Source organism: Poecilia reticulata, linkage group LG9 (assembly GCF_000633615.1).
Source record: "Poecilia reticulata strain Guanapo linkage group LG9, Guppy_female_1.0+MT, whole genome shotgun sequence".
NCBI lineage: Eukaryota > Metazoa > Chordata > Actinopteri > Cyprinodontiformes > Poeciliidae > Poecilia > Poecilia reticulata.
The window spans coordinates 3,551,945-3,579,687 of record NC_024339.1 but is presented as its reverse complement, the minus strand read 5'-3'; the positions used below and the strand labels follow the sequence as shown (position 1 = coordinate 3,579,687).

General features: G+C 38.7%; 2 protein-coding genes across 2 annotated transcripts in view; one reads left to right on the top strand and one right to left on the bottom strand.

The window, feature by feature from the left end:
* The window catches only part of zbtb26 (zinc finger and BTB domain containing 26), a 1,115,122-nt gene that overhangs the window by 760,949 nt on the left and 326,430 nt on the right, over window positions 1-27,743 (top strand). The window lies entirely within an intron of this gene.
* On the bottom strand, window positions 4,311-27,032 carry top3b (DNA topoisomerase III beta). Its single transcript, XM_008417419.2, has 17 exons — window positions 26,744-27,032; window positions 25,003-25,134; window positions 23,288-23,469; window positions 22,921-23,117; window positions 22,429-22,585; window positions 21,981-22,094; window positions 20,203-20,293; window positions 19,739-19,893; window positions 19,477-19,582; window positions 18,478-18,624; window positions 15,531-15,704; window positions 13,920-14,048; window positions 13,249-13,398; window positions 11,057-11,157; window positions 9,022-9,223; window positions 6,979-7,166; window positions 4,311-4,676 (listed from the first exon to the last, which is right to left on the bottom strand). Exons 1-17 carry the CDS (start codon window positions 26,811-26,813, stop codon window positions 4,395-4,397), a joined length of 2,577 nt encoding a protein of 858 aa, XP_008415641.1. The 5' UTR covers window positions 26,814-27,032; the 3' UTR covers window positions 4,311-4,394.

The following is a 27,743-nucleotide window of genomic DNA, read 5'->3' as shown; positions in this document are numbered from 1 at the left end:
AATATATTTAAAATAGGCCATTTTCTTTCAAATAGATGGATCAGTATATACTGTGTCAAAACTGAAAAAAAGACTCATGAATTTTTCAAAACTCTTTTCCACAGGCCTTCATTTCCAAACAGCCTGGACCAGGCCTAACACAAGAAAATACATTTTAATTGTTTTAACTGACTAAAAATGTCCAACTTTTTTATCTAATAAAGTTGATTGGTACTCAGAAAACAAAGAACAAAAATCATGTAATGAAGCTTCTTCAAATAGCTTATTTAAACCAACAGTTTAAAGGGAGTGTAGAGCTCTACATATGGTTTGATGAAAAACATGGATATGTGGATATTGGCTAAATTTATGTTGTTATAATCTGGGTGATTTGATCGGGGGAAAAAAACATTCTGGTTTCCCACTGTTTGATCCGAAATATCTCAAGAAATGATGTTGGAGAGAGGTTTTAATGCACATAAAAATTAAAGTAAAATTACTAATAACTCAAAATGTGTTTTRGTTACAACTTGATAAATTCTGCATAAAAATCCAAATGCTTTTAATCAGGATGGAGTTCTGTCACAGTTCTAATGATTTTAAAAACTGTATGCTTTGTTTTTATTCCACATTAATTGCACATATTGTCAATTAAAGAATATAAACTGAAATTTGCAGTCTGCTGTGCAGATTCAATGAATAATAATTTACTGATAGAAAAGCTAGCTTTGCTTAAAAAAGCTTTTTTCAGATGTATAATGAATACAAATATGTCTGTCCCTGAAAGACAGACATACTTTGTTAGAATCATTCTTCTTCTTTGATTAACATTTATATCTACTGACAATATTCATAGCTGAGTTATTGGTTAGGTGTTTTTACTTAAGAAAAAAATTAAACCCAACCTGCACTCAGGATGTAGGAAGTACTTTAATCACAAGTTGTTCAGTTAAAACGTTTTGAAATAAAATCCTCTGATAATTTTCAGCAAGCATAATAAACTGCTTTATTTTATTCTCAGGATTATTTTTTGTAGGGTGCGATTTACTGTTATAATTAATTTTTTTAAACAATATAAACTATAAAATGAACAAATTTTATTAGTAAAAAATAATTATATATCAGAAAAAAGATCAGTTAACCTAAAATAGCAAATAAAATTGCAGTTGATTTGCAGACAAAAACTGTGAGAAATTCAAAAACACTGTGTGCCACTATGAGGGGTGTGTAGAGAGAGAGAGGATGTGATTTTTACAGTAAAGTGTGTTTAGAGGTCATTTGGACTTTGAAGCTCAAAGTCCATTTGAAATTAATTTCAGTCATAATGCTCTTATTTTCTTTGAAACCCCTGAGATAATTTCACAGATTTGCAGTTGAGATTTTGTTTAAACCAATTGCTAACATTTGTGGACTGCACAGTTGGTAGCACTGTTGCCTTGCAGCAAGAAGGTCTTGGGTTAGATTCCCAGACTGCATGTTCTCCCTGCATGGTTCTCTCACAAAAACATGACTTTTAGATTAAGTGGTTTATTTAAATTCTCCTTAGTTGTGAGTGTGTATTTGCATGGTTGTTTGTCCTGTGTGTGTTGCCCCGAGATGGACTGGCGTCCTGTCCAGGGTGTACCCCGCTTATCACCCATTGATTGCTGGAGATAGGCACCAACACCACTCCAAACCCCACCAAGGATATGTGTGTATGATAATGGATGCTAACATTTGCCTGACTTAAACATTTGCCTTGGGAAATTTGAAAAGAGGAAAAATTAGCTGATTGGTGAGAGAAATGGCAAATTTGTCCTCTGGCAGCATAGAGGACTGCTGCCTTGAAGGCAAGGCATCAAAAGAGATAAAGTTCTCTCTTTTTTAATTGGTGGCATTTCTAACAACGTCCAGGACAACTGTCCATATTGTATAATATAAAAAAGAACACCTCTAACTGTCTCCAGTGTTCTGACCCCAACAGGAAATGTAAGGACATTTTTGACGATAACTCCACGGGCACCTTTATGTGGGTTTGAAGGAAAATCTGACACATATTTCAGGTTCATACACTGTCCAATTAAATGTGCAAATTTATCCTTAAAAAAATTAATATTCTTTCCATAACCTGTTATCAACTGAAGATTGGAGCATTTTAGGAGATGGCGACTAAAATATACTTTCACTTAGACTGCAATGGGTTCTATCATACTGACAGATTATGAGTAACAAGCAGTTCAGTCTTTTAACCACTGTCATCCATGAGAAACATCACAACCACTTGCACAATAAAACCACTGAAATCCCTTCACACACACACAGACACACCTGTCTGCAAAGGATCAATAGCATAAAATACTCTGATCCTCGGGCAGCTCTGGATTGCAGCCTTCAAACCAAGCATCATTCTGAATGGATTCAGCCTCTGGGAGGAAAATGAGCCACCATAGCAACATAGTGGAACCTATCTGAGACATTCACACAGTGCGGCACACAAACATGATATGGGCTCATATCAAGTTTGTGTGTGGAGTTGATTCCTTCGGTTAATGGTGGACCTGTGGACTGAAGGTCACACTGATAGAGGAAATGCAGAAAAACATGACTATAATAATATCTACAATTTCCCTGAGAGAAAATCTCAAAGGGAAGTTTCTGTCTATCTATCTGCAGTTTACAGAGGCAAGATTAAGACCAGCAATGTCCAACAAACTGCAGGCCATGAAGCATCCAGGAAGTGCATATAAAAAAGTTGCTTTATTATTATTCATTATGTAACACTGCAGGACAGAGAAGACATGACAAATATTTCTGGATCACAAGAAATATCTTCTCTACCCATCATTATATTAGACTTTCCTGTCAGCCACTTCCTCCACTCCAGTCACACAATGTGGAAAAAGTTCTATTTAGTATCTAAATCTTTGGTGCCTCAAAGTGGCATCACTGCGGTTCAACACTAAATGGGAACAACAACTGTATGCTTAAGAAATTACAAAAATATTATTTCACTACAAAATTGTGAAATGATAAAAACAATTAAAGAAGCACGGGTGACAATCAAAACGGCATTATGTTAATGTCTTTAACAGCTTTATGACAGTGTCCTGCTGTGAGCAGAATAGTTCAAGTTAGCACTCTGGAGTTTGGATGCCGTTATCTTATCCCCTGGAACTAGTCACCAAGACCCCACCATAAGACATCCCCTCAGTATGATGCTTCCACCAACATACTTGACAGTTTAGTTTTGGGTTTATGTGACCAGACATTTGTGGCTCTCTTCGTATAATGTATTTTAAGAAAAAGTCAAGTTGTCTATCATAAAATCAGATTGGTGCAGTGCATTACCCTCAGCAGCTTCACCTTAAGGGATCTTTTCCACTAAAGAAACATTTTCGGGAAGTTGGCTACTTTTTCTTCCCTCTCTGTCTGAACTCCAAGAACCAGTAGTAATTTTACATTTAAAACTTTATTGAACAAAGAACATATTGTATGTAGGAATGATGTTAGTGTTGATAATTGTAACAAACATACTTTATGTTCCCTGTAAGGCTCAACATAAAATGGGGTTTTGATAACAGTCCAACTGAACAATAAGAAATGAGAATATTCTGGATAATAATTATGATGCACTTTGCCTCAGCCCATTTTGAAAAATCTCAGGAAAGTTCAGAAATATGTCGCGATCATAGAATAGATCCATGTTTTTCAAAGCAGGAGCCGTGCTTGAAGCTTGAAGACCCGAGTCCCCCTTGTTTGGTCAAATTCTACAACGCTTAAATACAATGACCACTTTCAGAAAACAGCCAATTTAATTGCTCAGCAACCTTTCACAGAATACAAGATGCTCACAAATTACGAATCTTCATTTGCGTCAATAAACAATGAAAAACAAATTGTTGTGTCTGCTGGATTCCATTATTATTGTATAAGCCTGTCAAACTATATGGTGTGTGGTGAATCTGGCTTGTGGGGAAAAAAATAAAAAGTTCTATAAGTTTAGCATTTGAGAAATGGAGAAAAAAAACACTGAAGACCTGAGCCATCCGAGAGGCATGATGGGTCCATCTAGAGGTCCACCAGAACACTGCTAGTGAACGGTTCTTCAGGAAGAGCACGGCTGGCACAGACTGGTGTGGAAATAAGATCCACATTCTCTAAAGCAGTTTGTCTCCACTTTACCTGTCCATCACCAGGCCAACACAAAGACGAGACCACCCACACACCTTCAGGCTTCAATAAATCACTTCACCTGTTGGTGAAGTTGGTGAAGACCAAACCTTGAAATAATTAACATTTTTCTAGAAAACATTTAGTTAAAGTCAAACAACTGTTACAAAGACAAACAAACGTGGATGGTAAACTTTGTTTTATTAGATCTTTAAGCTTCAGAAACAGGACTTCATATGGCCATGTGCTTTGGTATTCTATGGTTGTTACACAAAGTATGCTGCCAGAGCTGCCATTTTATCTTTGGGTTTTTTAGGGTTGCCACGGCGTCCCCTGCCTCGTCCTCGACCTCCTCGCCTCGCGCCCCCACCTCGGTGCATGGAGTGCCTCATAGTGGCGTGTTTGAGCTCCACCACGTCCTGAAAGACGGGATCACAGAAAACACAGCCGGTGTGTTGGGTCTCGTTGTCAGGAAGTGGAGTGCGGGCCTTGTTGAAGTCCACAGCAACAAGTGAGGCGTCACAAGCATCACAGCTCTCCTGTGCCACCTGAGAAGAGAGAGAGGCCAGAAAACCTGAGGGCAAGCTCACACACAGCCTGACTGTACGGTTTGGTTTAATCCAACCATGTGGCTGAGAACATCAACCAAACAGGTCTGATCTGCAGGTGGAACTACTGGCTACGCAGTTTATACCTGCAGAAATCAGTTACCACTCCCGCTTTTCCCCAATTTTGCATTAAGTGATGTCTGACTTTATTAATATCCAATTATGTTTGTTTCAACTGAGGCCAAATTCAAATTCCAACAATATGACAAGTTAACCGTACACTTTGAATCCACATTTTAAACTGCTGCCATGTTTGTCTTGATTTAGAACCATATAATACACTTATTAAAAAAAGTCTCATAAAGAAGTGTTAAAACCGGGGAAAAATTAGTTCCAGCAGGATAATCTTTTAGTGAATCATTTTGAAAAAATGTACTGTATTTTCCGCACTATGAGGCACACCGGATTATAAGGTGCATAGAATAGACGCTACAGTTAGGGTTGCCACCCGTCCCGTATTGAATCTATACGGGATGTGATTTGTACCGTACTCTACAAATGTGGATGTATAAGAAGTGGTCCCCTAGTACTTTATATAGTAGGCTGCGCCAGTCATTGTTTCACTCACGGTGTTTGTGTTGCAATATTGTGCCCAACTGCTTTTTGGTAACACAGACCAACCGACACGCTGCCGCCGCAGTCTCTGTCTCTGTCTCTGTCTCTCTCTCCCCCCCCGCCCCCCGGCTTTAAATGTATAGGGGCTGGTCCCTTGGTAACCCTAGTCGAAGAACCCCGGATGAATGTCTAAAGCCACTTTGTTGACATAAAGAATGTCAACAAAACAGTCCGACTCCGGTCGGCGAGGAGAGCCTTCCGCAACTGGGCCGGGGCATGGCCGGACGATGGTCACCCTTCTCTGTTCGCGCACAGCATGTTGGTGGAGAACATGGTGCTAAATGACCTGCAGACGACCTGATCAGGTCGGTAGGTAGATAGATCAGTCAAACTTTATTAACAACCCAGCATTCTGACAACTATCCCAGCATGCACCGCGCGCTTCTTCTTCTACGGGCGACTGCTTTATTTTATTCGGCGGCTGCTTACCGTAGTTGCTAGACCTGTTGTGGCTCAATATTGGTTCATATATAAGGCGCACCGGATAATAAGGCGCACTGTCGGCTTTTGAGGAAATTGAAGGTTTTTAGGTGAGCCTTATAGTGCGGAAAATACGGCAACTTGATTATATTTACACTGTGAAAAAAATCCCATGTTAAGAACTTATTCATAGTCTCATTCAAATAAATAAAACTAAAGCTTTTTGAAAACTTCCTACTTCATTTATATTGTATCTTTTTTTAAATTGATAAAAAGTTTTAATGAACTTTTAAGCAATGACTGACTGAGGACTCATGTTTATATGGCTGCCAGACATGGTGAGGCAAATGGTGCAGGAGGTTAAAAAAAACATAAAATCCATAAAGATGACAGCAGTCAGGGGTCACCCAACCCTAAGCTCCACTATAGCCATCAGACACAATCTAAAAGTCCAGCAGATGTTTGGAAGGAGTACACTGGAAAAAATCTCCTGTCCTCCAGATGGAAGCATGTGGAGTTTTCTAAATTTGAACTTGGAATCTGTGCTTTCATCAGATGAGAAGTTTGATTTTCAGCAGAAAACACTTCAGGAGCATCTGGTGCCAGAGAATCTCAGACTCACCAAGTATAGTGGAAAATTTGTGATGCTGTGGGGCTGTTTCTCCTACCAGGACATTTAAAATAAAAGTCATTGTGTATTGTGACAGACAACCAGAAATAGGTCACTGCTAGGTAAAGATCTCAAAGATGTAGCCAAATCAACACAGAAATAGTTCATCAGAGAGAGATTCTGTCTTCCTCCATGCTCCTCCCAGTTTAATGAACTGAAGTGTGAAGAAACCCTGCACTCTGAACCACATGCGTGTCTGTGTGGGCATGCGTGTGTGTCTGCTTCGACTTAGCGAAATCTTTCAAGGAGTGCWCTTCTGTAGGCAAAATGAGGCGTACCACAAATATAAAGAATTAGGCCACAGTTAATAATAAATGTGTCTTAAAGTGGGATTTGTTTCTCAACTGAAAATTAAAGTTAGGATTTTTTTTTCAGGATTGTTCAGAATGCAGTCATGCTGCTTCAGAATGTATGTTCCATCTGTATGCATCGTTAGCAGCTCTGCCAATAAATGAAGTCAACAACATGAGCAGAACATTTAGCAATTGTAAACACGAGTCCAATATGAGGCTGAGTCACCAGACAAGCCTCTCTTACCTGGATTTTGTGTGCATGCTCAAAGAAGTGCACCACTACATTGCACTTGTTGCAAGCCATTCTCCATTTTGGTCCAGATGTGGGATCTAGCACCAAGATGCCACTGTCACACTCCACACACTGGCCGATGCCCAGAGAGTTGAGGGAGTGCTGACAGGTTGGATGGGTGCATTCGTTACAGCCCATACCTGGTGTAAACACACATGAAGGTCACATCACTCAGGATTGGTATGTGGAAAACCAGTCATCACATTATCATCCAGCGTAGCTTATGTAAAGTCCTATCAAACACTCACACCATCAGATTATAAAGTTCAAGGGCCTCATGTATAAATAAAAGAGTACGCAGTTTTCATACTAAAACTTAACGTACGGACAATTTAGAAAAGTGCGGCGCACAAAAACAATTTGGATGTATAAAGCCGTATGTACATACATGCCCACCTTTCCTTCATTAATCCCAATTTGTGGGAAATGAGTGCAGCTGTGTCACCACCCATGAATACATATGTAAATTAGTAGAAATACCCAGAAGTCTGCCACCAAGTGAAGCAATAACCATGGCAACCTCCTCGTTTGTAGCAGTATAAGTATTTAAAATAATAATAATAATAATTCTATATTTTATTTAAAAGGTGCTTTCAGGACACATAAGGTCACCTTACAAAAATAAAAATAATACATTTTAAAAATAAAAAAATCCAAGAGCAAATGCCTGTTTAAACCGCAGGGCGTTCCGCCGGGATTTAAAGACAGACAGCGCGTCAGAGTCCTTTGAGTTTGGAATGTGGACGTTTATTCTAAATAGAGAAATCAAATGCATAAGTTGTACATTTACAGAATAGAGCTGCTTTCTGTCCATACAGGCGCCGCTTTGTGAATGATGGCTGGAGCTGGACCGGCACCGGTACCGCACGGCTCCTTCTTTAAATTTTGCTCAGATATCCAGGATGATCAGTCTGGAAACACTAATAAACCATCATCAACATTTCCCAGCAGATCAATATGTTCTCTGATCAATTGCTCCCTCTGAATCCTTCCCATGTTCTCCATCAGAGCCAAAGCTCCTCAATTACGCGGCTCGCAGCTACTTATATATGTGATTATATACACACCTTAAAAATAATCAAACCTGTTTGGAGTTCATCTGCTGATCAACACCGTTTTCTTTTTTTAGTGAGAATGAAATTACCCTACAGATCGACGCGCTTTGGCAGAGACCGACGCGTTACATCTTTATGAGACAAAAACTGAGGAAAAGTACTATTTACATTCGAGTGAGGTTTTATTTCTATTTTCTTTATTTTGTGTGCGTGTTAGGTTACTGTCTGAGGATAAATGCGGTTCAGTTTCATTGTTTACATTTAAGCAATAAAATATTAAAATCATGAAAAAACATCGGGTTTGATGCTTCTTGGTCTAAATAACAATGAATGGAGTCAGATTTCAGTGTATTTATGTGACTTTTAGTGCTTTGTAGTTTGTTGTTGTCCACAAAGAAAATGCGCTTAGCTGCTGCACATTTTCACGGCAGGCCAAAAGTTTGCGTATATTTGCGCAAACTTTCACGCCACGTTCATGCTGACTTGTGCATAAAATATGCTGCTCAAAAAAATAAAGGGAACACTTAAACAACACAATATAACTCCAAGTAAATCAAACTTCTGTGAAATCAAACTGTCCACTTAGGAAGCAACACTGATTGACCCGACGAGGGTCCCCGTTGTCAATCAGTGTTGCTTCCTAAGTGGACAGTTTGATTTTATTTTTTTGAGCAGTGTATTTTGCCGCACATTTTTTGTGCATACGCACGCTTTATGCATGCGGCCCCTGGTTTTGTCTTTCTTCCCTCACTTAGTCCTGATTCTGGTGCCAACTTGCAAACAATCATTACAGACAAAAGGGAAGCCAGCTTTTCAGATCAAATTCTAAAGGTTCATCAGAGATCAGAGATTCTTATGTACCTTAACATATTAAAATTAAAACATGGCATTTCTGAAAACGAACAGCAGAAAAGTGAAGAATGGGAGTCAACAGCAGTACCTTTCTTCATGTCCCTGAAAGGGGGGTGGCTGAAGCAGTAGGGACACAGTGGGTAGCTCTTGCCCCGGGCCCCAGACGTCCACAGCACCAGCTCAAAGTCATCCAGTGGGCAGCGGAGTTCCTTGTACAGCTTGATGGCTCCATTCTGCGGGAGGCTGTAGGTCTCGTCACAGTGGGAGCAGTGGAGCCGGCTAGGCTTGGCCTGTAGGAACAGGAACAACTCAGTCACTCTGCTCATACCTCCAGTACACAGTCAGGTTAGTATCATCACTTCCACACAGCCACTATGATGATGGACATAATACTATGATGGACATAATGTCCTGTTCTCTTGAGGAAGTATAACACTATGGAGTGTTATAGTACAGTATCATGTCAACAGTTGCCAGTTGTACCTGGTACTAGTTACACCTGACCAGGTGTCATTTACAATTGATGTTAAATATGTCAAATTAAACCCTGACCAGGTACAGAAAATCAATAGCTCATTTGATTTTACATTCTGAAGTCATACAAAGTTTCTATTACAGAAACGGTTACAGAAACTTTTGATGTCTATTAGCGTCATGTGGTTTCTCAGTTTGGGATTATATATCAGTGTGCTAAACATGAAAAAGTACCAGTTGTATGAACTAATATCTCTACAGACTTTCAGTCAGGAGTTAAACAAAAACACAACTTGTGCTTCATGACCTCATCTGGAGAAAATACCTGCAGTTCATTTGAACTGTTCCATGATTGTGTGAAATGAAGAAGATATTATTTTACTCATAATGCTTCCAATGCTTGCTGAGACTCCATCCAACTGATTCAATGATGTATTGGCATGTGAAGAACTCACAACACTTGGAATACAACTGCCAACAAAATAACATTCCAAACTGCCCTGCCTGATGTAAATATTGCTAACAGATTTTGCAGTAACAACACACTTTCCATGCATTATAACATTGAGTTTGTCTTGTTGCAGTTATTCTCATTAAGTCAAGAAGTGGCTGTTCACACAGAGCCAGGGTGTGGTTCTGCTGGAGGTTTCTTCCTGTTTCTGAAGAAAACACAATAAATCCTTGCAGGTCTGAGTGTTGCTGCTGGCTTCTATAAACGCTTTATATATCACACATATGAAAATTACATCACACCAAGAATGTTGTGGAGACACAAATGGGTTTCAGGCTCAGTTCTACTTTTTACATTCCAAATTTGTAAAGTGCTAAAAACAAATTAAAATAAATTAAATTAATTAAAATTCAATCCTACATACAGAGGTGGAAGGCACAATGGCCTCAAGAGGGCACCAGAGCGCAACAGGTTTTCAGTGAATCTCATGATTACAAGCAGGTTACTTGATATAATATAATTTGTCAACTTTAGTTACAGAAATAAAACTGTACATAGAAAATTCATTATGTAAACATAGCTTTGTAAAAGCAGAAAAAAGAACACCACATGATGACATCAGAAATATGAGTAACAACTATAACAACAATGATTTCATCAGAGATTTCTAATAAGGATCAACTGTTACTCCTACTTTAATAACCAACATAACCAAAATACAAGAGGTCAGATAAAAGTTTAAAGATGTTCATGTTTTCTCAATCTGAAGGGGGCGCTCAACTCCACAGTGTTGTTTCACTGACGGCTGAAACAAAAATGGCCTCATGTTGTTGTTAATATGATACGTAACTGTGTCATGGATGGAATCACATTTATATTTTGGAGGATCAAACTATCAATCTAGAAACTAGTCAGAGAGCAGCAAACATCTTGATGCTCATTTCCAAAATTCCACACATTAAACCTGATTAATCTGAAAACTATTGCCAGGTCTGCAACACTTTACCATTTCCATATATCCGCCATAACGGCTTCTCCTTGCGGGATTTCTGGGGAGCCATCTCCAGCAGTAATTAGAGAAGGCTCCAGCACCTAATTTTTCATTTTAATTTTTCTGTCCAAAGTTTTCACACTGGACAGTCTATCGCAGGACAACAGAGACACACAGAACATGGACACTTTGACTAGATCCACTCACCTGGATGTATTTCATGAAGCGGTGGCACTTGCCACAGCGGGAGAGGGGCTTCCCAGTGGCAGCGATGGGGGAGAATGAGACCTCCATCAGTTCATCCATACCTACACACACACACATACACACAGTCATGTTTTATTGTGGTGACTTTACATCGACTTCTATTCATTTTCTACAGCCTAACACTTACCCTACCCCCTAACCATCAGATACCTAACCCTGACTAAAATTAAATTCACACCTTAGTCCTAAATCTGACCCCTGACCCAAAAACAGCACTTCCCCTTGTGGGGACCAAGCTTCAGTCCTCACAAGGAGGAGTGAGTCCCCACAGCGTAGTATGTGTCAGGAAAATGGTCCTACAAACATTTGTGCATTTGTTGGTTTTACCAACAAATGCACATGCATACACGCACACACACACGCGCACCCACCCACCCACACCCACGCACGCACGCACGCACACACACACAGTCTGGACAGGATCACAACAGAACCACTAGCCTAGCAACAGCTTGCTTTTTCTTACTACAACCAACACGCATTACATAACAACTTGTACTTTATTACTTTATGAACAGTAAGTAAACCTGAAACCAGATATTTACATACACTGTATAATACTCAGAACCTTTTGTGTATCATAAAATCAACTGACTTTCCTGTTTTAGATCAGTTAGAATTACAAAGATGATTTCTATTTATGAGTAAATAATGACAGAAAGACATTTGTGAGAATATGTTTTAACTTTAAAACATAAGTTTACATACATTAAGACTAGACTAGTTTGGGGAAGTCATCTTGACTTCCCCAAACTACTTGGGGATGTCAAGATGATGAAGTCCTGGTTTTCTAGCTTTTTGATCAAAATATTTGATCCACACCTGTTCATATATTTCAAGGCAACGTCTTAAACACACTATGTGCTTATGCAACATCATGGAAGATGAGAATCAGCCAAAACATCAGCAATAGGAACACGGAGCTGTAGATTCAGTCTTGTTTGCATTTTCCAGATTCCGGAAGGTTCCATGGCCATATGTTCAACAACTACATGGAAATATAAATAGTATGGCAATGAGCAGCCAGCACACTGTTCATGGAGGAGAAAACCCAAAGTAAAAGTTAGTGACCACTGACTTGTTTCACATGCAGACGCTGCTGTGAAACAGGTTCTGTATCAATAGAAGCTGAAAGATGGTAAATAAACCATTTCTCAAAAAATAACATAAAAAGTAAGATTGCAAATGCACTCAAGAAAAAAATATCTTCACTTTGGGGGAAATGCCCAATTCTGTGAAGAAACAAAAACGTGAACTGTTCAGCCATAATGACCACTGTTAGATCTGGGGGCGAAGGGACCTTGAGAACACCGTCCCAACTGTGGGGCTGTTTTACTGCAGAAAGACTGGTGCCCTGCTGATGCCACAGGAAGTCATTCCTGCCTGTAGCCATCAGACTATACAACCCAACTCTGAGTGGGTTTAAAATCAAAGTTTTCTCTGAACTAGAGTAATATTTTAACATGTGCATGATTCTTATTATTTTATCTTACATTTAGTCTGTGAGGATTCTACACATAACCAGCTAAAAAAACACTGAATGGATTCCAAAAATATTCTTTATTTATTACAAAAAGTCCAAAAATAGTTCAAAAATGATGAATTGGGCCCAAAACTGAGGTCAACATAACAAACAATAACTCAGATAGTAACACAAAGAACTCAAACACAAAACTGACCTAACAAATAAGACATGAAGGGAACTTAAATAGTGGCTGATCGGTCAATGTTCTGAAGTGTCCATCAAGAAGCTCGTATCTCAGGCCCGCAGAACATTTGTGAGCAGAGCTGAAAAGGTGTGAGAGCAACAAACCTGGCCCAGTTCCAGGTTCTGTCAGGAGGAATGGGCCTGAACTCCAGTAAAGTACTGTGAGAAGCTTGAGGAAGGAAAGCCGGAACACCTGACACAAGTCATTCAATTTAAAAGGCAGTATTGAGGAAATAAATGCAAACTCAATATTCCGGAAAATAAAAATGATTTGGGTATTCCTAACTGACTTCAAACAGGAAGCATTCAATCTGATTTAAAATATGTAAGTGTCTCCAATACAGTGATTGTTGCCATCAGATCTCAACTGTCCATGTACTGCTGCTGCATACGGAGATAGTTGCAGGTAGTGTGGTAAACTTACTGGTGATGGAATCAACAAAGTAGTGAAACTTCCTCTTGAAGATCTCCAGTGTGTGCTGCAGCACCTGCTGGTAGTTCACTTTTCCCTGAGCGATGAGGTTCAGCTGCTTCTCCACRGCGCTGCGGATGGTAGGGAGCACCAGCTCTGCATCTGCGCTCCCACACAAAATATGCTTTTTCTAATGTCAACCACTTAAAACAGGGCTGTTCAAAGTGTAGCCTGGACCATTAATGGCCCCAGGACTGATTTTGTGTGTCTCCTGACCATGATTCAAGAATAACACCAATTTGTTTCGCCAGCAAAGGTTGTTGATGCAAATGGACACTTTATTTTTAATTAGAACAAAATTATGACAAGTAAATAAAATCTTAGGTTCAATAAAAAGTATTTTCTATGTCTTTCAATAGCTACACTTTTTACATTTAATACAAAAAACCTATGTCAATTTAGTCACTCAAAAACAGACTTTGGTTCACCCAAATCTATTTTTATTAATTTATTAAACTTTGCAAAATAAAGCAAGCATTTTCAAAGAAAGTCTGGCTGCCTTAAAGTCCCAAAATGGATTTTATAAACCTTCAGAACAAGACAGGACATCTGCATCAGTTGCCATAGCACTTTGAAACCAAAAGTTTTCATCTGAGAGAGTAAAAGCAATGAAAGAAATGTACCTATTTTGTAGTAGCCATGTACCAAGACAATGCCCAAGTTGGTGGGTTTTAGTCTGCGTCCATTCTCTACTGTCACATAGTTCCTTTGACAGATGTTGTTGATGTGGACGGGGATGCTGGCATCAGTACCTGAAAGGCCGAGGATTACATTACGATTTCAAAAATGTCATTATGGAATTTTTTTTTTWATATAATTTAGTGGGTAAAAATTAACATAGAGCATATATCGTGGAATCTAGTTGTGAGAATTCTAAAAATACTACCGATAACATTTCCTGAAAATTAGCGGCAAACTACCCTACCCGCGCAAGAAATAGTGAAATATTTCCATTTTATGTATTATTTGAGTCTGTAGGATCTTTTATTTTGAAAATCCTTTAACCAGATTCTCTCAGTTACTTGCGCGCCAACATTGAGCCCACAAGCAGCAAAATGAGTAAGAAACAGATCAGGTGTCTTTGGAAAGTTTCTTTGCGAAGGGAAAAGGCCCAAAGAGACAGGAGAATAGATTTATCCCTGACCAGTAGGTGAGTCCCACATTACAAGCCGCTCTGCGTAACATGCGGCGACCGGCTGCTAATGAGGCAATGAAGCTTCAAACTGCTTTGCCACATAGAGACCAAGCAGGCTGTGGATATAAGCAACACTTCGGGTGTTATTGTCTCTCATCACTCCCAGATGGGGCCGTCTCGTTGCAGAGAAACAAGCTCAGGGATCCCGTTAGTATGTATCGTGAGTTAAAATTTTCACGAAAGTAAAATGTTTGTTTTTGTGGCACTTCTGTATCTTATTTTGAAGGGATATATAAACGTTACCTTAGCGACCAGAGTCAGAGCGTTTGGGCAGTGGTCGTGAGTCTCAAGTCTGGTTTAGACGGAAAGATTTAAGAATTGTCGGCCGATTCTCCAAACCTCTGTGACCACAGAGCTGATAAAAGTTCAACAGGTTCAATCGGTTCGTGTGTCCAAGGCAGGAGCAACACGAACCGATTCCAGTCACGAACATCCCGATTCCAGAGGATAATCCAGTAAAACCTCCCAACATTGCGGGAATTTAGAATAACCAAACACGGATGACGATGTAGAAGCAATAGTGATAGTTTGTGGAGTCATTTTAAGAGATAAAAGACGTAACAAAAAGAAAAGGCAGTGGATAAAAGACAACGGGAGCAGCTGCTCTATTTGCTGCACTATGATTTGGAGGTGAATATGTTTTTTCATAGTTAACATTTTTAACTGAATAAGCATAATAATGACCTTTAGATTTAATAATAAACATTTCCACATATCATCTCCGATATCCACCGGACTCAGTTGCGCGATATGTCAGCTGGTTGGGATTCCCCTCTGTTCTTACGTCACCGCGCTTTCTGATTGGCTACCTGTCACATTCAGCAGGTCGTATTCTCGTTCCCAGACAGGAAAAACCCCACAGGTTGCGATAAAAACTCCAAGACAACCCAAATAGGGTATATTCAGGATTTAGCGGGAACACCAACACCGACCCCCCACCCGCCTCCGGCCGCAGCAAAATTTTCCAAGCCTTGACCGGTCCGCGGTAATAAAAAGGTTGGGGATCACTGATCTAACTGACAACAGGTCTAGCTTTTACCAATGCCATGTTTCTCCATGAGTGTGATGAGTTCTGCCTCGGTCAGGTAGTAAGGAGGGCTCGTCTGCCGCTCTACCAGCTTGATCTCCTCCACTGTAAAAGTGTCTCCACATTCGCAGGTGGGCATCGCTTCCTCCAGAGGAATACCCTGCCAGGGCATTACTGTGGTGTAACCTGTGGACACATTCCAACCAGAGGAAAAACATCAGTTGTTTCAGCATGTCTTCACTGGATAAGTTATTAAAACAAGGTTATTTTGTAACTGCAGAAAGCAAAGACAGCAGTATTCCTAAAAGTGAACAAAAAATGAGGACAGAGTTTCTGACGCAATGAAACTTCATGACCACATTCTTCTGGTCCTATTTCTCAAATTTTCTCCATTTTCTCCAATGCAACACCTATTGTTTAGGCACTGCACTGCAATATGAGGGTAGCGTCACTTGATTGATTAGAATTCCATAACTAACCACGCTCTCTGTAACTGTGAAACAGATTAGCATTAGAAATGTGCAGTTCTTTGATCAGACATCATAAAGACAGTTTAACAAGCCTAAAGTAACAAGAAAAAAATTTGCATTTCCTGTGAAAATGCAGTGTGTATGCTGTACGCTGAATGCTTTTGGTGAAAATTGCAAAAGCATTTGAAGTCAATTGCAGAAGACTTGGGTAAATGTAAGAAATGGGCAGAAGGAGCAGAACAAAGCATAATCTATATAGTGCCTATAGGAAAACTGTTGTAGAGGAGTAAAAACTTTTGAACAATGCAAAAATCCCACCCAAAGTACTAAAAATTGTAGCTTACAAAGCTAAAATGTAAGGTTACAGCAGTTTATAAGGTAAAATTAGCTAAATGGTTAAAACTATCTAAAATACTAATGACAACATCGAGACTAGTACTAGCATTTAGATTTACAGTAAAATGCTAGGACTGTAAGTTCTAGCATTTTAAGAAGAATGTTGACTACCAAGAACATACTACCAAAAGAATATTGGAAATTCTCTTTGAGTAGTATGCCACCCTGTCCTTTTGTCCTGCTGTTGGAACAACAGTAGTATAAGTACAAGTAGAAGCAGCATTATCAGTAAAAGTAGCATATGGTAGATTAACAGCCATATGGTTGTAAGAGAGCCACTGTCCTCACAAGGCTGGTAAATAGAGTGTAGCTTCTGAGTGTGTGAGCTACAGCTGCATGAGGAGCAGATCAGGGGAGAAAGTAGTTTCAGATTCTTGGGGGTACTATGACAAAAAATATATATATATATTACTTCTTTGAGTGCTTTGGAGTTTCTGTGCTGATTCATTTTTTTGCGTAGCGGTAAAAGCTGGTTGTTACAAAATAAAGCTGTATTTCTCTCAGTCCACTGGCTGCAATGTTGACACCTTGAGATGCCATGAGACCTAAATCCTGAACATCATGGCATGGAGGGCATCCCAGTTTTCCATGTCTGGCATATAACCGTTCATTTTAGCTTTTAAACTGGTTCTATTGATCCTGTGTCCAGACAGAGTACAGCACCAAACAATTTTTTTATATTAGACAATTTAATTTCACATAATTATCGCGGGAGAAGCCATTTGTTTGTTAAATACTTAATGAAACATATTTACCATGTTTAATGTTTGTTGTGAATGACTTATACTCACAAAGAACGAGGTCATTAGTCCAAGTTTGTCGTTTATTGAACGTTCAGAAACTACAGCGGCTGTGATGCACCAAGGCAAAGGTAAAAAAAAAAAGGTAAAACATCCCGAACAGGCGATCAACTCTAAACGATTCGCACCCTTTTACTCTCCGTCTGTCATTTAAGCACACCCGTTGCCATGGCAACCTCCTGCGCTCCACAAGCCGACCAGAGATTAAAAACATAACATTCAGTCCGTTACAATATTAGGTTTGCAGGCTTGATATTTATTTTGCGATTATTAATAAGCCTCTCATGAACACAGCGGTGGTGGATTAGTTAACTTTAAACTCCTGCTCTGCTAGTTATTTCTGTAATGGAACCGAAACGCACAGAATTGCGCAACATCTTGTTGAAACAATAATTACTGAGATTATTATTGTTGTTGGGTCATTAATTTGAACACGTTTTGTTGATTTTTTTTGTTGTAGTTCTTTCATAAAGTTCCGAACGTTTTAAGCCAGTCAGAGGAGGACGTGCTGGTCTCAGCGAACTGGCGGCGTTCAGTTTGTCACCTAATGCCGAGATCGACTCAAAACTTCCGCGTCGACATATTGCACCGCTGCTCTAGCAAAGCACAACAGTTCAGAAACAATATGGAATGGGAAAAAAATTATTTATTAACTGATTAAGTCGTGTTTTAGATTGTTTTTGAAAAACTAATCAGTCACGGCTGATTAGTGGGTGAACTCTCGGCTGCACAGTGAACCCATTGATTCTTTACAGCAGACAGCCGCTCCTTTCTCTTGCAGGTACTGCGTACCCCCGCTAAATCTTTTAGGGGTACGCAGTACCCCCTTAGAGGCCAGCAAAAAGCCTCTGACACTGGCTTTTTTCTGGCCAGTGTCAGAGGCTTTTTGCTGGCCAGTGTCAGAGGAGGGCCACTGTATTCATGCCAAAACATGGCATGAATACAGTATTCTTACTAATTAAATACAATCAAAGGACCCAAGGGAGCACATTTAATATTTTTAGCCTATCATCAGCTAAATTTTAGACAACAAATTTTACCATCATTGTTTTTCTTTTATCTCTGATGAAGAAGAAGAACGGGGAAAGAAAAAGACAAGATGACAAGCAATTCCATGCAGACCGAAGGTTTACCATGCTACGATGTGTAACAGGCAAAAACATCAGACTTTAGCTGGTACAAGATTTATTCCCACAAAGACGAGACAAGTTTGTTTAACGGATTAAAAATCCAAGTGTTTAAAGAGGATTGCTTTGAACTCCATATTGGAGCAGTGTAGACGCCTGGTTTTACCTGGTGAGATGAGAGTTTTCCCGCTACATGAAAAGGCCTCGGTGCCAATTCTGAAGTCTATAGTGGTTTGTAGGTACTGGCAGTCCTGACTGACAGTAGCAATGAAATGTCGTGTGATGTAGTCATACAGGCGCCAGCCATCACTCCCTGCAGGACGGAGGAGAGGAAGAAGCTCTGAGACTCAAAGGACTGAGAACAGATACATTTCACAGTAGTGATATCCAAACTTTGGTATTTGTGTGGGTCACAAATCTTTTATTTTCATTAAAAATGCAAAACATAAATTTATCATTTTATTTTTAACTACTCACCCATATTTCAACCAAATGAATAGTCTGTTTCTCATAGAAAATGGGTCATTAAATTACTATAGACCTAATTTATAAATAGTTGACATTAAAAGAAAGGTTTTTGGTTTCTTGAATGTTTAGGTTGAGTATTTTTCATCTACAATATTTCTTTTTAATATCTGATATATCTGATTTTATTTCTCCATTTTCTTGCTTCAAGTCTACAGAAGAGGATCAGAAGAGGTCCTCTAATTCTTCTCTTCTCCGAATTAGAAATGTTGTTTTTTGCACAAACAAAAAGACTGAATTCTACCAAACAAATGCAGGACGGATTTTTCTTGTGAATAAAGTGCAGATTTACAAATCTTATAACACAGAAGAAGCTGTTATGTGATTATTTTCATACATGAACAACATAACTGATGTAGACCTGGGAATGTTTTGGTTATTTATTTGGATTTTGACATACATTCAAATAGAATCAGAGTTCTGAGAAAAAAGTCAACATTCCTCTTTTTTTTTTAAGTGACCCAAATCCTATTCCGTACTTCTATCTCAAGTCATGGCCCTCTTAATTTATTTATTTGTTTTTATTTGAATTTTTTTATTATTTGGCTTTCTTTTCCTTTCAGCCATTATACAGAGTCTTTCCTTTCCTGTCAATAGACTTTTTACCTTTGTGTTTTAAATTGAGGTTTGAGTGACTCACCCAGTTCCCCCTCTGATGCAGAACGCGTGGGGGTAATGGGTGGATGGTCTCCTGCATCATTTCCCTTCCTGGGACGGTTTATGCCGATTGAAAGAAGTGCTTTTACCTGGTGAAAAGAATTTTTTAACTCTGAATAAAATCATTTAAATATATTCCAATTGCCATGTCCAAACGCAACACAATGCATGCAATTTTATGTGCCCTCATCCTTGCATATACTAGCCTGACTAATTTTGTATTCTCAGCACCCATTTGGTCCTACCTCTTCTGCCCAGGCAGTGTTGTTGATCTGCTGCTTCAAGGTTCCTTTCAGGTCAAAGTTCTCATGGTAGAGGGTGGTCTCAGTACGTGGGTAGCTGATGTAGCCCTGCGTATAGAGGCGCTCTGCAATCTGCATGGTATGCTGGGGACCCATACCTGTAACATCCCATCAGTACATCTGTTCCCAACTGAACCTGCTTGTCCACAAAACGGAGAACTCCACTTTAAAGTTTCTTTAATGTCGTAGTGAGAAACAAATATCATAACAACTAAAGTTAAAAGATTACTCCAGAGTAAGAGTTTTCAGGGACATGCGCACCACTACCTTGTACATCTAGCAACTCCACAAAGAAGGAGTTTAACTTTCCGCTGAAAGAGAGCTGGTTCCCCCCTATGGCTTGATGTCAAAGCAAAACAGTCTAATGTGTATTATGATGACTGATGGTTCAGGAAAACATCACTTACCTAAAGCAGAGCTGGCCACTCTCAGCATCTCCACAGTATTCAAGGCCTGAGGCCTCTGTTTGACCTTTTCTTTTTTACTCACTGACTCCACCTGCATCCAGAAACAACACAAAGATTATTAATACTACCAACCAAAATCAAACAGGCACTTCAGTCTTAGTAGTCACATCAGGGGCCTCATGCATAAAGAGTGCGTGCGCACAAAAAAATGTGCAGCGCCGTATTTTATGCACAAGTCGCCATGTATAAAAATTAACTTTGCTTCAAAGTTTGCGTAATTATACGCACACTTTTGCGCTGCATGAAAATGTGCGGCAGCTACACAAACGTTTTCTGTGGACAATGTCAAACTACAAAGAGTCAAAACTCACTTGAATACACTGAAGTCTGACTACATTTATTGTTACTTAGACCAAGAAGCACCAAACCCGATGTTTTTTTCATGGTTTTAATATTTTTTTGTTTAAACATAAACGATGAAACTGAACCGCATTTATCCTCAGACAATAACCTAACACGTGCACAAAATAAAGAAAAGAAAATTAAAGGATGTAAAAAATACATTTGCTCAGTTTTTGTCTCATAAAGATAAAACACATTGGACTGTGTGCTGAAGCGCATGAAATACATCTATGGGGTAATTTATTCTCACTTATATAAAGAAAACAGGTTTGGATCAGCAGATTAACTCCAAACAGGTTTGATTATTTTAAGGTGATAAGGGTGTATAGACAATCACACGTACATAAGTAGCTGCACAAAGGGGCAACCTTTGCTCTGTGCTACAATTATGCGACACAACGTAATTGTGGCAGAGAGCTTTGGCTCTGATGGAGAACATCACCAATGGAAGGATTCAGAGGGAGATTGATGAGAGATCATATTGATCTGCTGGGAAATGTTGATGATGGTTTATTAGCGTTTAAATTGGCTGGACTGATCATCGTGGAGCTCCGAGCAAAACTTAAAGAAGGAGCCGTGCGGTACCGGTGCAACTGCAGTTATCCTTCAGTCGAGCCGCCCGCTTTGTGAATGCACCTTTATGGACAGAAAGCATCTCTATTCTGTAAATGTACAACTTCTGCATATGATTCTACTATTTAGAATAAACGTCCACATCCCCACTCGAAGGACTCTCTGACACGCTGTCGTTCTTTAAATCTGTGCTGGATACTCTGCTGTTCAAACAGGCATTTGCGCAATCTCTTTATTTATTATTATAATTTTTTTTATTTGGATCTTTTTTTTCCTTTTCTTTAAAATTTATTTTCGTTTTTGTGAGGTGACCTTGTGCCCTGAAAGCACATTTACATAAAATACAGAATTATTATTATTGTAAATACTTATACTGCTACAAACAAGGACGTTGCCATGGTTACTGCTTCACGTGGCGGCAGACGTCTGGGTATTTATACTAATTTACATATGTATTTAAGGGTGGCAACAGGGCGGACCAGCAGCTGCGCTCTATTTCTTGCAAATTAGGATTTATAAAGGAAAGGTGCGCAGCCACCTGTGTGCGCACAGCTTTATGCATCTGATTTTTTTTGTGCACCGCACTTTTCTAAATTTTTCTGTATGCCACGTTTTCGTGTGAAAACTGCGCACTCTTTTATACATGAAGCCCCAGATGATTTTCAGATAATCAGCTTCAAAAAGTTTTGTCTATCACATGTATTGTACTCCACACAAAGCTGAAATATAATAACACCTCCTGATAACTGACAGGAACGATCCAAACACCAATGTACTCAGGATGGTTATGTTCTGAATCTTACCTGGGCTTCTTTGGAAATCTTGGCCAGATTGACAAACATCTGCCCCACCTCCCTGTCAAAGACCCTGACCCTGTTCCAGTCCAGAGTCAGAGGTGTGTCCTTCCCTTTGAACACCTGACCGACAAACAGCAGGTTCAGCATCCTTGGCTCAGAATAAGGCAACAGTTCAGCACAGAGCTACACCATGTAAAGAGTTACACCACTGCAAACAGCATGCAATAAGAGATCTGACCGCAAAGAAGTCTGGGAAAAAGACTTCCCAGACTTCTTGGGAAGTGTGACTGTCTGCAGGTATATTTTAACCAGAGCTGTTCCTTACTCACATGAAACACAAGACAGCTGCTGGCAAAGTACTAAACATGAACCATTAAGTATGTAGAACCCACACTAAGTAGTAATGACTGATCTATGTGGCAAGAACGTAAACTCAAAAAGGGATTCTCTGTACCTTTGCCTGCAGAACCCAGTATGTTTCAGGTTTGAAGGACTGAATCTTATCATGGCGCTCCACACAGAAACCAAGTGTTGGGGTTTGACAAGGTCCAAAAGAGATCAGGGAAGAGTCTAAATTCCCATATTTGCCCTGGAAGTACTTTGTCTGGAATCTGGAAAAAAAACAAACAAACAAAAAAAAACTGGTTCAGATTCAGTATGAAGATCATACAGGACCTGTACTGATTAGAAAATAATTTTAAAACTAACAGATACAATTAGTCGTTGGTTAGAACAACTAATTAAGGCACAATATGCCTAGAAAATACATGATACTGAAATACTATCTGAAAAGTCATAATGTCAGTTTGATTGTATTTTTGTAGAACACATATAATTAGAAAATAATTTTATAATTTCTAAATATGATCAGAACTTTAAAAGTTCATTGAACGCAGACAAACTGGCGGAAGAAGCCAGCTGTGTGAGGCTGGAGGTGGAAGTATACCGTGTGAAGGCGCAGCCGATTCGCAGGTCCAACTCCTGACGAGCATCCACCGACAGCGCTTCGTTTCTGTTGGGTTCTCCCAGGCGGTTCATGGCGTTCCAGATGTCTGTGTCGGTTATGGAACTGAATTTGGCCCGGAACACACTCTGATCCCTGACAATGCTTTTATTCAGCACTGGCTGGATGGCATCCAGAACCTGCAGGTGAAAGGTTTTCTTTAACAATGACAACAGGTTCAACATCCTAATTAACATACTTGTACATACTTGTCAGCTCAGTCTATGTCAAATATATTAGTGAATATGTTTTCAACCTCAATTAAAACATGTATTTCCTGTGGAGACTTGGTATACATGAGGAAAGCTACCTCAAAACAGATGTTCTCGCCTTCTTTATCACAGTCCAGCCATAAAACCACATAGTCACAGCCTCTGGCTTCAACCTGGAGAAACTTCACCATGCTGAGTTTAGGATTGGCCTCCTTCTTTTCCGTTGGAGCTTTGCTGAACAGCTCTGCAGGATCTACTTTGTCCCAGTTGTTGTATTTTCCTAGAAAGAGAAAAATATGCACTGAGGTACTGATTCCACTAGACTTTTTATTTCTAGCAAAAAAAAAACAACTTATTTTAAAAAGAAGTTGTGCAAACAATTTAGGGACTACAAGGAGTTGGTGTTTAACCTAAAAAAATAAAGAACTTAAAAGCTTGTAAACATTACATTTTGTTTTATTTTATTTTCCCTATGAATATGAATATTTCACAGAACAAATATAAGAAATGAATGTAAAGGAGCAGAAAGAAGTATTAACTTATATCTTCCTCCATTCACAAAGAAATTCACAAGAATTAAACTCGGCTAGCATGACATCGAGATACATACCGTATTTTCCGCACTATAAGGCGCACCTAAAGAGAGACAGAGACTGCGGCGGCAGCGTGTCGGTTGGTCTGTGTTACCCAGAAAGCATTTGGACACAATATTGCAACACCAACACCGTGAGTGAAACAATGACTGGGGCAGCCTACTATATGAAGTACTAGGGGACCACTTCTTTATTATTACACATCCACATTTGTAGAGTACGGAACAAATCACATCCTGCATTGCGGAACAGGTGGAAACCTTAACCCTAGTGTCTATTCTATGCACCTTATAATGCGGTGCGCCTTATATATGAAAAAAGTTTTAAAATAGGCCATTCATTGAAGGTGAGCCTTATAATCCGGTGCGCCTAATAGTGYGGAAAATACGGTAATTGCAATAATATTGTAACAGTAATATCAATGGCATTAAACATCTTTATGACTCTTTTTATCAGTTGTGGGCATAAACGGCAGTTAGGGTCCATCCAACTGGCAAAATATATAATGTTAATATGCACAGAATAAATGAATTACATGTAAAATATGTAATCCAGCTAAGTGTGCATCAAAGCTGTCCTTTGCATTGTAAGATTACATACACTGATGTTGAAAAGATGACTGCAGAGTCATATTTTGTGCAGCTCTACAGATAAATTTCTCCACTATTTTTGAATTACATCACAAGAAGTCAGCTTGCAGCAAAAAGAGATAAACTGCAGGCACCATAAACTGTATAGTTACAAGTTTAACTCCTATATTCATAATATGTATTTAAATGATTTAATAAAAAATGAAAGCTCTTTTTTAGAACATAATCTGATTTAGAACATAATAGATTATGTTGTCTCTCTCTAACCGCTAATTCCCATCTTCTTCTCCCTGTCATGACTCAAGAATTGCTGAATCAAAAAACTGACTGGATTACAAAAGCAGTTACTTATAAAAGGGGGAAAGCACAATTTACTCACTACAAAAATAAACAAAATCAAAAGAAAAAAAAAAACAGAATTTTCTTTTCAAAGAAATATTCTGAAACAAACTCATAAACCTTTAATTGTCTGCTTCCCTTACTATGAGAGAACTTGTATTCTGTAAGGAGTTCAAATGATCCCATTTAATTGTATTTTTTTAAAGAAGATGACATTTATGTTCTCCAAGCAACAAAATACTATCAAGACTAAGATGAAGAAAGAGCAGGATCCAATATGAGAACACCCACCAATAAAGTCCAGACTCATCACATGACCACAAACAGAGGTCATCTTAAAGCGGACGGTCTGGCTTTGAAAACTCCCATTGTATTCATGCACTGAGCATGCTCCATTGAGCCCTTTCCGACTGGTACAGCTTCCTGAAAGAGAAGAACAACACAACAGCAGAGGCAGACTAATTATTCAGGCAGCAGATTCATCAGGTTGACATTTGTTTTTTAATAATTGCCATCTGCCACACAGGTTTGGCACAACTGGTGAGCAGCTCTGTGTTGTTCTCACTGGTCAACTTCTCATGAAGTAAACTCCAAAACAATTCATGTAAATGCAACAGCTTAGACGGACGAAATTATGAAAGGTTCTAGATACTAGTCGATTCGTACCCAAATCCTCTCAGCTGACTGTAGGAAAACTGAGCAGGGATTTCATTTTTCAGTGAGTCCAAAACTAAATCCAACAGAAAACCTGAGGGGTCACCTGAAGTGGACTGTGGACAAGAGATATGTGTACTATGCCAAGATATGGAATGCYGGCTGACTGAATGTTGAAATTAAATTTAACAAAAAGTGTATAAACAATTTATATAACAGGCATGTAACGCTATCATTGTGGGGAAATTACACTGACCACATACACATATCTTTGTCTCTCAGTACAAGTCATCAGAAAGGGAGTGATGGACCTGATTTCCCTCTGACTTTTCTTTAACATAGGCTTTGTCACAATCACAAGCCAAGGTATTTGATGACAGTCCATTTAGAAATTGTGAACTTATAGAATTTACACTATGGGCTGCCATTTGTAACTGTTACACAATCAAAAATTAACATTAATAGTTTGAGCTATTTAGCCTGTCATAAGAAAAAAACCTGTTCATTTTTCAAATATTTTCACCATGTTTTTCACATCACAGTTTCAAGCTAAATAATAAATATAAATATTTAGCTAGTTTATTGCTAAATATTTAGACTGGAGCTCTTTAGTTTGCAAATTGCTTAGATGGCAAACTAATAATTTAGCTTGCTAACTATTAAGGTTGAAATTGTGATATTTATAAATGAAATAATATGGTGAAAATATAAATCTATTTTTTTCTTCTCGTGAACAGCTAAATAAGGCAAATTATTGCTTATTGCCGCTAAGTTTTTATTTGTATATCTTTAAAAATACCACCCAAGCTAATACTAAATATTTTGATTAAAAGTATATTTTTTAGAAATTATTCAGTAGAATTATATTCTAAACTTGCATATGGACCTCCAGACCACAGATGTTTGAAGTTAGTTTAGTTACAATGAATATTTTTTTCAGTTCAGTTTAACATTAAGCATACAGCAAATGATGTTAAAAGTATTTTTTTTGTTAAACATTGTTGCTGCATGATACTGGTTTCAATCGCATATACAATCATATTCAATAAATCTGAATATGCATTCCGATTAGGTTTCTGGGGTTAAAAGTAAACCTTTTGAAAATGAAAACCTTTCAAGCAGATATTAAACATCTTTTTTCATTAAGTCCACATTTTTGTTTAAAAATATGTTTAATAATGTAATATTTTAATTTTAATGTCATGTCTTCATCAACTGTAAACAGAAAATCATCACAAATAACAGAAATAGAGGATTGAAAAGGTCAGCCTGAGTAATTACTTACCTAATTATTTTTCACTAAGTGCAATATACGAACTTTTTATTAATATTGTAAGAAATATGACTGTGTAAACATAAGGAATTAATTCCGATTTACCTTTGGAGAGAATTTTGGCGATCGACTGGGCCAAAGAAGGCTTCTCTGCCACCATCAGAACGGTTCTCATTCTGAATGATGACAAAAGAGCTGCTCCTCTAAAGAAATCTGTCTAGGTTGTTAAATACTAACACTTTGGAAGAAACTACTTAGCCAGACGCAGTAAAGAAAGAACACTTTACAGCCTATAAATCGTTAAAACCTTTCATAAATATAGTCATACAGCATAGTAAAGTCACTTGCTTAAAGGCAAAGCTTGTTTATTTGCGTTTACTTCCTTCTTCCTTTGTGTTTTATTGGCGGATAGCAACCAACTTAAGGTGCATTTACCGCCACCTACCGGACTGGAGTGTGCTCATCAATGATACACAGAGCGAATTTAGTAATACACACCTTAATGGTGTGCATTGTACACACACACACACACACACACACACACACACACACACACACACACACACACACACACACACACACACACACACACACACGCACATACATACACACATACATTTACTTTTAAATACCATTGAATATGCTAGTATTTTTTTAGATTTATTTCTAATAGATTTTGTTTCATTTCCTAAAATATTTATAGAAAATCGTTTTTATTTTAAACTTCTACATTTATTTGTACTCCTGGCACAGTTTGCTTCAATGTCATCTGTTTCCATCTTTCGTTTACTTTCAGTGCCGTGTGTTACATATAAACAGACATGTAGAGGAAGTCGATCATTGACCATGGAATTCTTTCTTGTGTTTCTTCCACTGCTATTGCCTCCCTCTTTACTTGACCAGTTTCTGCAAATGAGCCCAAACAGGGGCGCTTGCAGCTACTACTACTGTACCACTGTGCGTACCTTGAAAATGTCCTTTTAGTAATATCACAGTCTGTGTATGTTTTGTGTATGTTTATGTGTGAATGTGTACATGTCCATTATAAATTAAATTTGAAGCTATATAGAACTGAACAATCTGATGACTCACACATGAACACTTG